This window comes from Apteryx rowi, unplaced genomic scaffold (assembly GCF_003343035.1).
Source record: "Apteryx rowi isolate R43461 unplaced genomic scaffold, aptRow1 scaffold_60, whole genome shotgun sequence".
Taxonomy (NCBI): domain Eukaryota; kingdom Metazoa; phylum Chordata; class Aves; order Apterygiformes; family Apterygidae; genus Apteryx; species Apteryx rowi.
In genome coordinates this window covers 369521-386366 of record NW_020450872.1, presented here as the reverse complement: position 1 = coordinate 386366, position 16846 = coordinate 369521, and the positions used below count along the sequence as shown (strand labels likewise).

Genomic DNA, 16846 nt, shown 5'->3' with positions numbered 1-16846 from the left:
CAAAATACATTTTCATGCCAACACACCAAATTGTGCATATGAATTTAATAGGTTTGCACAGATCCGTTTGTAATGCATGCTTACAAGCACATTCATGCATATTTGTATTGCTCTCTATGTATACACTTAGGCAATGTCAATAGCATTATGTTTGTATCCAGCCATGAAGTTACATAGCATAAATATGCTTTTAACATACTTGTGTAACAACACTGCGTATTCTTGCATACCTCCCAAATATATATATAAGAACAAAGGACTGAGGAAGACCTCCTTGCCAGTTAAACAGTCTCTTGCTCCTGCATACAGCCATGTGATAAAATCCATTCCATAAACTCAGCAAGCTCCTCCTGAATAAGAATTGTTTTTACCCCCTTTGCCCCAAGAAAAATCCATTCCAAAACACTGCTATTCAGATGGTTTGAATCTTTCTTCTGATCCCCCTCTTAAGTAATTCAGCAACCATTTTACAGCTATTTGTTCTAAAGCCCATGCTGTTTTTTACTTCATCCTCTCTCCCCCCAGTATGCTTTCAACACTAACTGTAACCTCTCTCACGTGCATGTGAGTATTCTTTAACACACTACATACAGATGTCTAAGAGGCTCTGTTTTGATAAGTTGTATGTAAATTCCATTCAAATTGCCTTTTGCCTCTAGGGTTCTATTTCAAAATATTCCATGCTTTTCCCATCTTCCTTCAGCTCAAGGCGCCAAGATTGAAAGGCTCAGTAGAATGACAGCTTTGGAAGAAAATCCCAAGTAGGTTTCAGGCAAGCTCACACCCTCTCAGCTCTCACATACAACACAGAAAATAGACAAGTGCCATGCGCTGAGCATTTTCCAAGCCACATTACAGATATTACCCTGTATAAGCCAAAACACCCTGAACAAAAGCTTTGCTGAAGTATAGCTTCCCTTAGGCAAGCTCATTTCTCAGAAGCCCAAGACCCAGGAGTTCAAGACTGAGGTGCTCTATTCTGTGCCTGAGGCAAAAGGGGCTACATACATTGAGCAAATAAACTGCAGTCAATCCCCAGAGGAAGTCCTTGCTTTGATGCCTGGTTAATAGTTAATGCATAGGGCAAGTCCTCACTAGCCAGAAGCTATCTATGAGAAAAGAAGCATGTAGTTATAGGAAGACAGGCAGCTGAGAGCTGAACTTCAACACCTACTGAAATAGCAAGAACTATTTCCATTAAGATAATATATGCTTTAATTAGTTTAAATGAGAAATGTAGCCATTATAATCATGTCTCAGCATAGGTGTTCTCATGGGAGCAAAAGGTGGCTAGAATAATAGTTCAAATATATTAGCAATCCCAATACTGCCGTCTCTAGAACAACAGCACTCAGACGCCAGCCAGGTTAAACACCATCACATTAAGAGCTGCACCAGCACCAACAGCATGCATGCGCTGCATTCCTTGGTAGGCAGCATACAGCACAATAAATATTTTTCACCTGTGTCGCATACTGCCTGAAGATCTCAAGATGCTTTGTAAGTGTAAGAAATAACACACAATCTGCACAGAACATTATTTTTCCTTTCCCTCCACTTCAGGAAGATTAACGGCACATCTACAGCCGAGTTTTTATTTTTCCATGTCTCACATCAGTTCAGTTGAACCGGGAATGGCAAGAGTTTTTTTTAAAGAGAGGGAGGGAGAGAGGTTGGCCATTTTCCCAGGGCAAGCAAGGCTGTCCTGTAAGCAATAAGGGTCTCTGTGAATGTGGCAGCAAATTAGACACAGCCACTATTTTCATTTCCTATATATTCAAAATATGACACCGGCAGATCTAAAAAATACTTTATATATCTGTTTCCAAAATGTCACTGTGAAATAGGCAAGTAAACCTCTTTGCTGATTAATCAAAAACTAATATAGTGTATATTCTTCAGGTTCATGTATGTTAACAGTTTAAGTATTATTTGTGTATCAACAGCTTGATCGGCAATTTACAGCTAAAAAAACCTAATGCAGTGGCCCATATTGACTAAGTTTGGACACTATCTTTTTGGAATGACTACACACATTCCAGTGGCTTTCTAAAGGTTGCACAATAAATCAGCCACACTTAAAAGTACAAAACCTGTAATCCCATTGTTCTGTTTTCTTGCTTTAGCTAAAAAATAGCTTTATTTCACTAGGGGAAGAAACAATTTGTAAAGCAGTGAGGGTGATAAGAATTGTGTGATTTATCTACAACTACCTCAGACAAGACCCTGAATTTCAAACTTCTCAAATTGAAAAGTTTACATTCAATTCATATGAATTTTTCCTGGTGCCTTAATAGCAATCTTCTAATCAGATAAAATCAAAAAGCACTGCAAGATACTTCAACAATATTCAGAACTACAGCAAAACAGGGTAAGTAACAGTTAAACATAAAAATATTAAAAAAATCAAAACAAAACATTGCATTAGGAATAAGACATTATCTAAATGAGGACTGAAGTAAAACCACTCTGCAAAATCACCTGTACATGCAAACTGGCAAATAAGAGCTAAATAATACAGCTACTTGCAGCGGTCTTTTTCTTGGGTATATGATATATTCTAATTACAGAAGAGGCTACACAATACTTTGTTTTTATTATAGTATGACCTTAAAGCTTTAAAAGACATGAAGACCCCACTGAGTCCAAAGGCACAGAATGAGAAACCTTCTCCTTTTCAAAAGCTTTTGCACACACTGCAGTCACTATGGAGGCTGCAGAGGCTCACAAAAACATAGCTAAATTGGTTTTAAACTAGCTGATAACAGGATATTTCCTTCAGCATAGATCTCAGTGTGAGCTGCAAAAATCTGACTGAGCAGTTGGGTAAATGCCCAGGCAGTTAGCCTGAAGTAAACCCTGTGCTAACACCACTAGAGAGCTGCCTTAAATCAGCTAGGTAATTTAAAGCTAGTTTAGGTACGTTTACACAAGCGGCATTTACTAAAACACAGACATGCCCTAATTAGACAAGGAAAGTTTGACATAAATTAAATATTATCCCCATTTTACAGATACAGCTTATAGACAACATATTTAGAGATGAGGCAGCTTGCCCAAATCTTTTTAAACCCCTGAATCCCTCCCTTCTGTCTTCAGATAATCCTTCTCTTCACAAAAGGCCCGTGTACGTGCTGGGCTTTCTCAGATTGCCTATTCTGATCATATTCCATTTTGCTGCCTCTTGGGTCCCTACATACCCTTAAGATTTGGCAGCCTAGGACCTTCTCCGTAACCTTACAGTCCTGCATAACTAAATGTGGTTTCAGAGGTGGCAGGATAATCAATATTTAAGCATATGTTATCAAAACTCACTTTTATGTTATTCTCATGTATCTATGCACAAGAGAACAGCAGCACCTCTATGCCCCATTTTGCAGGCAGTCTCACACACGGGAGCTTGCTTAGGGATTCTGGTCATGCTGAAATACAGCCACTTCTGGAGACAGAGCAACAATTTTTGCAACAGTGGGTGGGGAAATTCTTAGTTACACACTCCACTGTGTAGCACTGACCCTTACTGTATGGCTCTGCAGAATAGGCAAGATCATCCTAAGTCTTCTCCAGAACAAAACTATACATACTCCGTTACTTGACTGCAAAGGATTAAACTGACTCTACAAGATATATCTGAACTAACATTGAGCGTTTTTTTGTTACCTTGGTTTAACTAAATAATACTAGTTCATCAAAAACACGTTCCAGTACAAATTCCAATGACACATTAATTACAGAACATTTCTTGACTTGCATCAGAATTTTTGATCAAAACCAGGAATAGTCTTTCTTGAATAGCTTAGCAGATGGGAGTCCCTCTCAAGCTCCTGGTCTGAATCAGGCAGAGYAAGGACTTGAATCTGGGTTTCCCTCTTTCCAAACACAGAATACTAATTACTCACAGACTCTGTTTAGTGTTTCACAAAAATGCTTCAGAAGGATTTGGTTTACCCCAGTAGAAAACAAAAAGAAAAAAAACAAAATTTTGAAAAGTTTTACAGGATGAGACTACTGCTTCTCTTTCAGCTCTATTTTAAACCTGATATCCAGGCTACTAAAGCCATCATATCTAACAAATAGACATTTGGATCAAGATGTAAAAAGAAGAGCAAGAATGAAAGGGGCAAAGCTGTTAGCTACTTCCTTGCAGCTGAGGAAGATAAAATCAGATAAAAACATCTTGGAAAAGATGTTACAGTAAGATAGGGCTGAAGGTTCGTATCTGTAACTTCTTTAAGAGAGTTATAAAAAAAAAAATTGTGTCAAGTCTGAAAATCTGCTGCTGCTTCTCAGCCAGAAGAGACATACCTAACAGCAGAAACGAATGCATTACAGCACTGCTGGGTTTTGAGGCAAGTAGTAAAATAACAGCTGAGTTATTAGAAGAAAAGAGATTAATTTAGCTGCATGAATAGACAGGAGAGGGAAAATTCCAATTCTGTCTAGTTCACATTAATACTAGAGGCATCTGAAATGTAAGAAAGAGTTCAAAACAAGGTAAATTAAAGCTGTGCTCCTCCTAGAGAGAAGTAATTTCATGAGCATCCCCATTTCTCTCTCTCTTTTTTTTTTTTTTAATGTTTTTAATCCTTGAGTCATGGAGAAATGCTCGAAGATGTGATCATAGCACACCCTCAAAAAAAGTCAAGTATTGAACACAGTATGCATAACTTCTAGTATCTCATTATATTTTAGGCAAAACTCTTCAGAAAAACAAAACTCTTGAATATCTGAAGTTATTTTCAACCTCTCAGGGACAGGCAATATTTTTTTAGACCATACTTACGACAGCATTGCTAATCAACTGGGAGGTAGTTGCCTTAAACAAATTACTCCTTTGAGTTCTCTCACAAACCCGTATATAAAGAAGATGGACAAAGTTGTGCTGTTCTTAGTAAAACTATACATTAATTGCAAGGGAAAAAGAAAACCACATTCTCAGTAAGCAAACTGTATCAAGCTTGATGCAGAAAGTGAAGTCCACCTGTCAAAATTAGGGACGATGAGAAAATGACTCCGTGCAGTGGTTTGAACTAATGCTCTCAAGCAAGTGCATTTTCTGGCTCCCTGGCAGTCCATGGCTGCCCATCTGTGCCTGCGCCAGTACGGCCCAAGTTACTGCGCTGTGCGGCGGGTCTGGTGTTCACTGCAGAACTCTGCTCCTGCACAGTATGGTGTGCGTGCGTAGGCAAAGCGCCCATCAATTTCCTACTAAAATGGAAGTAGAAGTGAGACCGAGTCCTCCCGAAAGCATAATTTAATACAATTTTACTGAGATTTAGAGATAATTTCATTTTAGATGCTTATTCTGAGGAGCTAAATTCCAGAAGACTTTCACAGTACATATTAGATGTTCATTTTTAAAATAACAGCAAGTGCAATGATATTTGACTTTCAGCTAAAAATCAAGCTTGATTAACCTACTTGTCTTCTCTGGTCCATTGGGTGTGGTCACTCTCATAATATACATATACTCCATTTTACATTTAAAAGATCAATAGTTTCAAGAAGTTAAAAATTAGGCATCTTGGGCGTTACTGTCTCTCCATTTCGGGAAAAGGAAGTCAAAATAATATTGTTGAAAATGTTGGGTTTCTCATTTACTTTCACCATTTTTCTTTAAGCTCACCAGATGCAAAGATTTAATTATTATCTTTATTCATCAGGGTAACCCCCAGCAAAATTTATGCAGATAAGCTTACATTTCCAGAGAGAAATCAAAAGAATCAGAAGCCTATTACTAATTAAGAGCATGTAATAGGTAACAAAGGAGAAAAAAAATTGCAGGTAATGAACAAGCATAAAGTCAAATTTATTGCTAGTGTAAGCCTCCAAAATTCAGTTAATAATCACATGGATTATTTTGGTTGCATCAAATTTGTAACTCTCCAAATAGACAATTAAGTGTAGAACCAATATTGATAGCAAGAATTTTTGCATTTTCTGAGAAGTATGAAAATAAAATATTACAAAATAAGTAAAATAAAAGATCAAAGACGCATACTTACATTACTTCATAGTTTAGAGCACCACTCCCATACAGCTCTTCTGAAAATATTTTATTACAAGTTTCCTAAACAAGTTCTAGTTTATAATGACTAAGGCATGAAGAATGAGTTCACCTGTGCACACTAACTCAGTCATGTACCATACCTTTATGAACCATAAAATAATGTAAATTAGCAACTGAACACTGAAAATTAGTAGGAAGTTGTTAGGAAGAAATCTATAGAATTGAAATAACATTCTTTAAAAAAAAATCAGTAAAAGAAACTAATCTATTACAAGACATTTTATAAACAGAGAAACTATACTCAGAGTAAATAATTCACAGAATTGTTTGCTTGCTTCTCAGAAACTAACTGTTTCTAGGTTAGGTAGACTTTTTTTTTTTTAATAAGATATCAATTATATATTTCTCTCTCTGTGTGTATTCTCTCTTCCTTCCTTCAGAATATGTTTCTTTATGAAACTCACAAGACTTTATTCTCCTTTTCAGTCCTCATAAACGCACCCTCATGTTTGTACAAAGTGCTGCTGAAATCACTCTACATACATAAAAGCCAAAGCAAAGGTACTGTGCCAAATTCACATCACGGAGAGAGAAATGGAGACAGAGATTATCCCAGATAATTCTGGTAAGACTTTTGCATTGCAATCGATTTTATGTGACAGGGGCACAGACAGTACTAGGATGGGCAACAGTGTAAACCTCAACATACAGTGGCTGGAGACAAAAATGACTTTTCCTACTGAAGTTTTGATGTTGGCTTTTCTCATTAACACTTGCCAATATACTAATGAAAAATGGTCTAGTACTTAGCAATTATATGGCTCTAGATGCATGCCATGATACACAAGCCAAAATTTTTCTTCTCAGAGGTTTAAAGTTCTGATGTATTGGTTGTGAGCTGTAAGATCCCAGCCCAGGAATCCAGTTTCTTTATTGCTTTAAAAGTCATCATTCAAACCATTCAGTTATTTCTGAATAACAAAACAAACAACATTTGAGGACTAAGAGTTTGCAGTATCTAACGCTATGACTGAAATGTTTTGCCAAAAATATTTAAAAAGTGATATTGATATACTGTACAAAACTCTTGCTTCAAGTTGATCTGATAAAATAACAAATTATATGTTAATTTTTATTTTGAGTTTCTGTATTAAATAATACAAAATAATTTTTTTCTAAGCAAAGTATCTAATCACAAACAAATCACTTTGGGCCCTGGTCCCACACAGATACCTGCACAAAGAAGCTCCATGCACTTGCAGGATCTGGGCAAGTGCAAGGGTTTGTCCTCATCCATCTAACCGCCAACCAGACATTTTTCTATTTCTCCCCCTTTGAAGCTTCAGTTTGCTTTGTGAAAATACGGAACATAAGGAATTTGACGGAACTGACAATACACACATATGCATTAAATATTTGGGAAGCATTTATGATACAGGTATTTGGCTCTGTTTATTTAAGGCTTGTTTGTCATGTGGATAACAGTAATATTCTAAGTGGAATGAATACAAAACACCCATGCTCCTAGCTGGAACAAATTCTTTACAAAATTTGAATAAACAACCAGAAAAAATGTGTTCTGTAGTCACAGAGTTCTTTCCTTTATTCAATAGTCACTGTCCTATTAAAACTATCAAAAGTCACTTATTTAAAAGTCACTTATTTAAATAGAAAAAAATATATCACCCAAATCAGTATTATTTCATCACATTTCCTGGACATTGCAGCTTATACCATGAGAACAGTGTTTGTGTCCCTTAGTTTCTGACTTTATTATAAAATTTGTTCATTTGTTTTTGTGATTCAAATTTTGAAGTACTGAGGAAAGCTTCTCTTTCTGTGTTCTCTGGTTCTAAATATTTGATATACTTTTTGACTGGGAAACTATTTTCAGTGCTTGCCAACCACAAACATCGCAACATCCTGAAGCAGGTTGGTCCATCACCCCCCAGATCTAGCAATTGCCTTAAAAAAAAATATATATATATATAGATGACATGTTATGCAACTGTTTTGTTCTATTTGCTTCTGGAGCCATGCAGGTTTGCATTTTCAAGGTTTCCTTTACAAACTAGAAAATTTGACTAAAAAAGTTTATTTGTGGTGGCAGTTAAAGTTTTCACTAAGACAACAGCTTCAAGTTTAAGTAAATCAAATATTGTGAGATTTTTTATAAAGCCACAAACGTCGATAATACTGCCACCGCCTGACCTATTTAGAGTGTCCTGCTATGCTTCATGTTATTGTTTGTTGATAATTTTTCAACCTTTCAGCCTATTCAGCTTCCATACAATTCTAATTTGGTATATATTTTACTTTTGTATTATCTGAGCTTTCAAAGAGTGAAGTGTTATCTTTATGGCTTCTCCTTTGCTTAAAAATAAAATAAATTAAAAATTTTCTTATTTTCAGAAAGAATCGGGATATAGATGACGATTTCCCTATGATTATATATTCCATGTACAAATAGCCCCATAGTATGAACATTTCATCTGGCTCAGAAACCTGTTTGCCAGAAGCACTATGTTTGACATATTGTCACATACCAAAAGTATGTGGAGATGGAAAACTCCCAGTCTTTTCAGTTCTTCTTCTTCCTTTCATTTTGTATATTTTCGTCTATCCTAGTTGATTGTCCATTTTCCAATTTCTAAGACTAAATCAACTATATAACAAAATGCCGTGAACAAAATACATTAAAGGCTTGCAAAGGTTGTTGTAATACTCCTAGAAAACTTGTAGGGATTCAAATATTTCCATTACCTATGGTTCAAAAATTAATATGACTTCTACCACTTAAATGGAACTTGCATAGACACCGGTGCTTGTGAGCTTAGGTGTTTAGCAGCTAGATATTTTTCACTTCTATTTTTAATAGCTAAATTGGCAAAGGAGTGAAAGAACTACACATCCGTAAGTCTATCTACCTTTTGCAAAGATGGACATATCCAATGTATGTGGCTAGACATTTCCACTGTCTTCCAAGATTTGTGCATTTGAGTGAGCAGACTGAAGAACTGCAAACTAAGCTTCTCATTTGCATGCACATTTATCTAGGTTATATATGAAATTATTAATCAGTTGCACATGACAACGTGGACTTATATATCTCCTTTGCTTTCCAGAGAAATCCGATTTGGACAGTAATATTTTAAAATACAAATACTATGTATTTTCTAAAGGTGCAGAACTGAATTTAATTAACAGAACAGTATTCAGAGCCTGTCTCCAAATATTGCATTATTGCAGTAGTGCGAATCAGAAAAGTCTGTAAAATTTCAAATTCTCAAAGATTCTGGAACAGCATAAACTGTTTTCTTAATGATAAAAAGAAATATCAAGCGAAACTTTAATGTAGCTGTTGACTGAAGTCATATCAGTAGAACAATGAAAATCAACAACTTACATAAAAGTATACATGCACATATACACAGACGCATGCACACCTTTAGCATGATAAACATTTTAGAAATAATTCTAAGAAGTTGTATCTTCTGTTCATGCCACCCTAAAAATAAATACTCTATTTTCTTGCCACAGTAGCTGATGCATTTTACATTTCTACATACAATACAGATATTCAAATATACGATGAGTTAGAGGAGGCGGTTATTTGATGTTTGTTTGCAATAGCGCAAGCAAGTCTTTCTTTTTTTAAAGGGGGTTTGGTTACAGTTTGGAGGCAGTTAGGAAAACAAGGATTTTATATATATACATATACACACTATTTGTTTTACTGGTTTACCCATGGCGCTAATCACAATCCAAGTTTGTGTGAATAACAGAAAATGGCTGTCAAAAGCATTCCTTATATGAATGTCTATTCATAAATCACGTTCTGATCCCCTTTAAGCTGCTAGCGAACCTCCTATTTTTTTATCCATTTAGGCTTTTTATCCACACTTACTTAAGAAGGATAAAATTATAAAAGAGAAATATATTTTCAGACAGTTGTTTCCATTTTGTATATAGATCCCATCTAGTGTACATGAAAAAAAAACAAAACAGAAGGAATGCGATCATTAACCTGTTACTTCACTCATTAGGAATCTGGCTTGGAAGGTTTCAGATAGAAAGCACTTACTCTATAACAAGCATTAGAAAAACGAACGTAGCACTGCAAGAGTTCGACAAAGAAAGACTACAGTTGTCTACATTTTGTTCAATTTGCAAATGTGCCAGTTCATAGTTTTTTCATGAATTATTAATGAATCATTGTGAACAGAAAGGACAAAAAGTAAAGAAAACACAAAATTAAGCCTTTAGCTTTTTCTCCCTAGGCATAACACAAATTCAGCTAGGACAGCTTAGAGACTGGGCAAATGGAAGTGGCAATGGTATCCAAAATAGTTTACATTTACTTGTTTGAGTTTCCTGGATAGTCTTGTAAACAACTTTTAGTTTACGGATCCTTTAGTTTGCAGATCTGCTAAATAAGTGATCTGAGGAAAGAAAGGAACAAATAAATGAAACCTAAACCCCACAATCTGTCCATTTTATTTTCCTGACTATGAACTGATCAAAAAAAGGCTCCCTATGCGCCATGGCACCCAATGGATAGAAGAGGCAGTTATGGAGAGCAGCAAAATATTGTTAAAATGAGCTGCACAAGTAATATCTGTCAAAGGCAGAGATGTTCTACTTTCTGCAGAGTTAGCAAAAATAGTACATTGCCCAATTCTGTTGAACAGATAATTTTGAAAAAAGTGATTCTGTAAAGAAGTACAAAACAGGGAAGGGTTGTCCTTTTTAGAACCCTTGCACATAAATGTGTATATGCATATATACATAACTCTGTGTATGTGTGGTTTTGCATGCATCATGTATATATATAAATCAAAACGTCATCTCAACAGCCTTAAAAAAATATTAGGAGCAATTCTACAATATTGCTCACAGTACTGCTTTATTGCTATTGAAGCCTGTCACGCTTTAGACTAAAAACTATGTAAAACATGGACAGATTTTTTGCCATTTTGTTTGAGATTCTTTGGGCAGCAGACTTTTAAAATTCTTCTCACGTATCAAAGAACAACATGATTAACAAAGTAATCTGCTCAGAAATTTGGAATATTTCTTTTTATGCACTTTTTATTTGAATGGATATAGGATGACCTCAGACAAACTTCCAAATCAACCCTTTTGCACTTCCGAAGGTAGAAATACAGAAAACTAAGTATGGATATGATACAAAATTCTCTCTGTAACTGATCAAAGGCCAAGTTTGAACAGTCTGAAATTTGTGGTCTGCTGTCAATAATTCAAAATCTGTATCAGAATTTGTTGCCCACCTCTAGAATTACTTGTTTAAAAACAAGATGTTTCTCACGCTTGTCATATTTCCTTCAGTACTCAAAAGATCAAAAGGAAAGTCTTCATGAGTTCATCAGTCCCAATCCTGGCAGCATCTTTAAGCTAACTAGTTAGCAAAAAACCACAAAACTGCATTATAGTGATGTAGATGAATTCACTGTAAGATGGCATGCAGCTTACTGACCTTCTGTCCACTCTGAGTTTGCTTTTTGAAAAAATGAGTTTACTTCACTCTAAAAAGGCTTGAAAGCACCCCAGGCAGCAGCAGATCTTTGCTTCTGTTCATAGCTTTGAGCTGAAAAACTCATCTGTTTGGTCTCAGCTTTGAACTAAGTTCATGGCGATCTTCCATTTTTGTTACTGTGTCAGTATCTTGCATCAATAACGTAGCAATGACTCTACAAATATTGTGCTATCTTTCTTTTATTTTACCTATACTCTTAAGCTAAACTCTACTACTCCTTGAAGAATTACAGGTATCCTGTCAAACATGCTTCCCCCTCAAATCCTGAGGCAACCATCTCCAAATCAATGGCAACTGCGGCCTGTTCAAAATCTGACCCTACGTATTCTTTGTGAATGTGAATACCCCTAAGAACTGTTCACCAAAGGCCCTTATATTGCTTGGCTTTAGCCATTTGCAAACTGTATTACATCATTTTACATATTTTTCAATAAAAATTTCCTGCTAAAAATGTACAAATGAACTATGCAAAATACTGATGTCTTGGGACAGAATAAAAGGAGAAAATAAGAAAAGATTTCTTCAGATACATTTTGACCTTAAGTAATTTCTGTATAAGCCTATGAAATAAAATCACCTTTTCTTGAGAAATCTTAAGGGTCTGTAAATTTCAGAACTTTTTTCATAGACCCAGAGGAAAGGGCATTCTAGTGTTTATTCATGTCTCATATCTTCATCTCTGCATACAGTGTCCACAATGCACTTAGGTATCAGAAAGGGACACAGGCTTGATAAATGTAAAACAAATAGAAGAACACATGCTTATCACAGAGAATGCAAGTCTAGTTAAAATCCTCTTGAAACAATCTCCACAAATTATTAGAACTGGTTCCACAGTGTGAGTGGCTGTGAATTCTTTCTCTAATCTCCAGAAAACTTGAATAAAAAGTTTGTCACAGTCTCCAAAGACTTTCAGTAGAAGGATGGTGTATTTGTTAAGAATATTCACTACACACCTTATGGGTGAAACTCTTCCAGTGGATTTTTTTTTTTTAATTACATGCTCAAAGGTGACCTACTAGTCTTTCACAGTTGCGGACTTCTCCAAACTCAGGCCTATCTCTAGGCCTTCTCTGGATGTAAATTCAATTTTTTTCCTCCTATGAACTATTAAGAAGAACATTCCTCTCTCCCAAAATGAATGTGAATTTTCAAGATTTGTGCATACTAAAGCTGCTTCACTTTCTGCCCAAGAGGAGCCAATGTATACACCATGAGAAATAAATATATAAAGACAACATATTTGCATTTTAAACTGTGCCTAGTAGAGACAAGCATGAAGGTAATGACACAAATGGAAGGATTTTAGCCTTTTTATCATTACATACTCTCCCCTATTTCCAACCTGCTGGGTATGCCTTTTATTGCAAAACAACCACCCGACATACTACTAAGAAGTAACTCATCTCTAATTTTATGTAACTAAATTACAAGCCTCTCTTATGCACATTACTGAAAGTGACTACATTTTCAATATTGTATCACATTTCTCCTTTTAAATCCCAAGCAAAGCTGTTTGGGCGAGGGCCGAGAACCATATTTAGCTACAAATTGTTAATCAGCTACAGCATTTGCTCCAACACAGCAAAAGCAAGCCTCACTGGCAGTATCTACTGCTGCTGCCCTCATTTCCTTCTCCCTACCCTCCAAAGGGTATCTTTATAGCAAGGGAGTTCATATTTGATGAGTCCTGCAGCCCTGGTCCTGAACTAGTACATAACTAGCCATGATAAGGGGAACAGATATGGTCAAGCTTCGCACACAGATACCCTCCTGCTACCAAAAGGGTGGGGAATCCAACAGAAACATCGTGCTCTTTCCTCACCTCAGAAGAGCTTTAAAATAGCTCCTTGTAATATAAAAGCTCACCTTACCTGTAATTGGGAGCTGTGCCTGCAGGATAGCAAAGATAACAATCCTCTTCCACTTCATCTTGCTCCCCTGGGTGGTGTCGGGGAATTGGAGGCCACGGTTTAGTAGAGTGGGGCAAGGAGGTGAAAAGGCACCTCCACGAGCTTTGTTCTTCTGCCTGCCTCCGCAGGAAGCACCAGTTCTTTAAGGCCTTTCAGAGTCCACCTGCCGGCAGCATAGCTGAAACACACGCGCCTTCCTCTGCCTCACAACCAGGCGGCTTCAGAGGTTTGGGTTTTATATTCTTGGTATTGATGTTTGGGGTTTCCTTTTGTATTTTTCTTTCTTTCCTCTTTTTAAGTTTTTTTTCCTTTTTTAGTTCATCTGATGGTTTCTAAGACATTCTAATTCTGTAGCTACCAATCTCTAAAAGGGGCCTAGAAAGTATATCCAGTATGAAATTCATCCATGCTTCAAAAGGATTCTGTATAACTATGTTCAGTATGTAGTATATCATAAATAGAAGTTTAAATTGTAAGCAAGCTCAAGTCACTCCTGAACAAGTAGCTAGCTGAACTGGTAAAGGTATAAAGTTCACTTCCAAATCTCTGACTGAACTATAGAAATAGCATCAGTGACTGAAAGTTGCTGCACTCTCAGGGCTATCTGGTAGCCTGCATCCAAAAGAGCTGGACTCACTCTCTGTCTTTGCAGACTGTGTCCACACATCATAAACCAGCAGCACAGCTGGCACTACCTGCCTCATTGTACTTGTATGTAACCAGGAAACAGAGATGCCCTTTGATGTGAACATACCACATCTTGTATTTTGAAATACTCTTTGCATGTGGAGAACTCTGAAGCCATTTTGTCCTCGGAGTCACCGCAGCCTGTGCAGGGAGAAGAGCCTGTGCAATCTCTGTGGGAGAACACAGTGCGCACGTCTTCCTCCTCCTCCTCCTCCTCCCCCAGGGTGAAACAGAAAGCTTGGCAGCCTCTAGCTACGTATGCTACACCTACAGACTTGGTGGCCCTCATGCTTCAACCTGCTTACTGCTTGTAGCTGTCCTCCAGCCACAGACTCCAAGGTAGATCAGCACGGCCCAGAATAAGGAAGTGTGGTTTCAATGTGGTTATTTTCTGGGAATTACTAGGACTTTTCAGCCTTGCATTCTAAGCTCTTTAGTTAATACTGTACTCCAAGCAACTCCAAACAGGGCAGGTCCACCCAGCAGCTGCACTCATGAAGCTTAGTTTCCTGCAGGCCTGCATTCTTCATCCAGCACAGTTTCTGTAGTCCCTTCTGCGTTCCTCTAAGCCGAGGCATGTAAGGATATCCCTATGGCCTTCCTGCACCCTCAGCTCTCCTGTGCTGACCTCGGGCTGGGCAAGGAGCAGTGAGGAACGTGGCTGACTCGAAGCACATGTGTGCATGCTGATTGACCAACCAAGCAGCCCAGGGCTGGCTGCTTGTTGCTGGGCCAGCAAAAGCAAAAATGCCCTGTTTTCTCTGCTGCTGGTTCACTGGGAACACTAATAGGCTCTCTCTAGCTAGCTACATGAAATTACAAGTAGGAACTGAATTTTCTTGAGACTCCTGTGTTTAACCGGATTAAAGTTGACCCTCAGTTCAAGAGTTATTGGGGTAGCAGTGACGGGCAGGCTGAATTAGAAGAATCACGAAGTTCATCTCCTCAAGAAGCCAAGCTAGAGATCAAATCAGGTGGTATTAAAGCAACAGTCAGTATGCAGCTGTGGATAACTACACAGGCAAGAGAATAAGCATATTTAAGCAGTAACCCAGCAAAGGTTGCTCTAGAGAACATTTCACACTATGAGTTGACAAAAGACGAGAAATTGATTTGTGCTAACAATATTAAATAATTTCATTATGCTTTTATCGGAGGACCTCAACATGCTTTTCAAATTAGCCTTACAAAGCTGTGGCAGTTAAGACTTAATTTCTCTGTCTGTAAAAGCTTAAGTGAGACAGGGAACAGAAAGCACTAGCACTGGGAAGAGAACCAGGAATCAGGGACACTTCATAGTCCTTTTAAAAAACATAGAATTTTTAAATGCATGGGAAAAAAAGCAAGGGGAGGCAGGGTGTGGTTAGGGGTACTTCCTCCTCAGCATTTCGCACTAGTATTACATTTTTTGTTATTATTATTAGCAAGCAGTTAATAAAAGGATTTATTTAGTGCAATAGAGAGGAGGAACAACCAAGCATAAAGAGATAAAATTAAGAAAGGAGAAATTTGGAGTTTTAGAAAGAACTTCCTGAGAAGGAGATACTAGACTGAAGTAATTTCTCCAGGAAAGTATTAGGGCATTAATTAGTATTTTGTCTAATTTTCATATGGACATAATGTTGTGAAATCTCACACTACTGTGCTCTTTTTTAATGTGAATAAAAATTTTCACTCATACTAACAGAAATAAAGACTACATTTTAGGCAATTGTGAATCAGAAAAAGCTTGAAAACATGACTTAGAGGCACTTTAAAGCCTACCTCACCTCCCCCTACCCCACCAAAAAAAAAAGCCAACACAAGATTGCTGAATGTTTACAATATTAATTCTATTAATGAATTCCAGGGTCAGATCTTAGGCTGGAGTGGGGGGGAGCACAGGTATCTTACTTAATGGGTTTTTATCATTTCTAGCTCTTAGAAATGAGAGGGAGAGAGAAGAATGAGGTCCCCCACCAGAAATGGGGACAGGGTTGGTGATAACTGTTTCCTAACAGTCTGAAGAAGACTGGCAGGGTGAGAGTTACTGTGCATATAAAAAGGATTTATAGCCTTTTGAAAGCAAAGCTAATTGAAATTCTTGGAAGAAGCAGACCAAGAAATTCTTTACCTGTTCTCTTGAGTAATGAAGGGTAATACATTGATAACATGCTATTAGCCTTTTATTTAATAATAATTATTATATATGGTACCAAAAATACCAAAATTATTAGGCACTGGTATTAGGCACTGCAGTGCCCAAAACGCTGGGTGCCATTCTGGGATGCTTAGATGGTAGCGCCAAGTCTTTGCTCTCCCTCAGCATCAAGGAGGGTTTCCTGCTGTGCTCTTTTACCCCTGAAGCAGCAAGAGGAGGCTGGATATGGTCCCTGACTCACTGCCAGGCAGAGGGCAAGGCACAGTCCAGCAAAGCCACCATCACACGTTGGGGTTGGAAGAGGCATCATTAGTCCCAGAAATGGCTGTGCTGGGGTACATGGTCCGTATTCCAACAGGACCCTGATAAGCCCTCTCCATCCCCTTCTCCAAATAACAGGATAGTGACTGAAGTAAGGAGTTAGTGAGAGGAAAAGGACTCCTGCTCTCACTGCAGGCTGCCTAAATCTTATTGACCCCTTATCCAAAAGCTAAAATAATATCATACTAACTTTTGATATTTTTTGGTAACAGTATTTT

General features: G+C 37.4%; 1 protein-coding gene across 1 annotated transcript in view; it reads right to left on the bottom strand.

Annotated features, from left to right (window-relative positions):
- CD247 (CD247 molecule) overlaps window positions 1–15157 on the bottom strand; it is a 61548-nt gene extending 46391 nt beyond the window's left edge. The window contains exon 1 of the mRNA XM_026083390.1: window positions 13442–15157. Within this exon, the coding sequence (XP_025939175.1) occupies window positions 13442–13499 (58 nt within the window). The 5' untranslated portion in view covers window positions 13500–15157. The remainder of the gene's footprint in view (window positions 1–13441) is intronic.
- Window positions 15158–16846: the final 1689 nt, after the last annotated feature.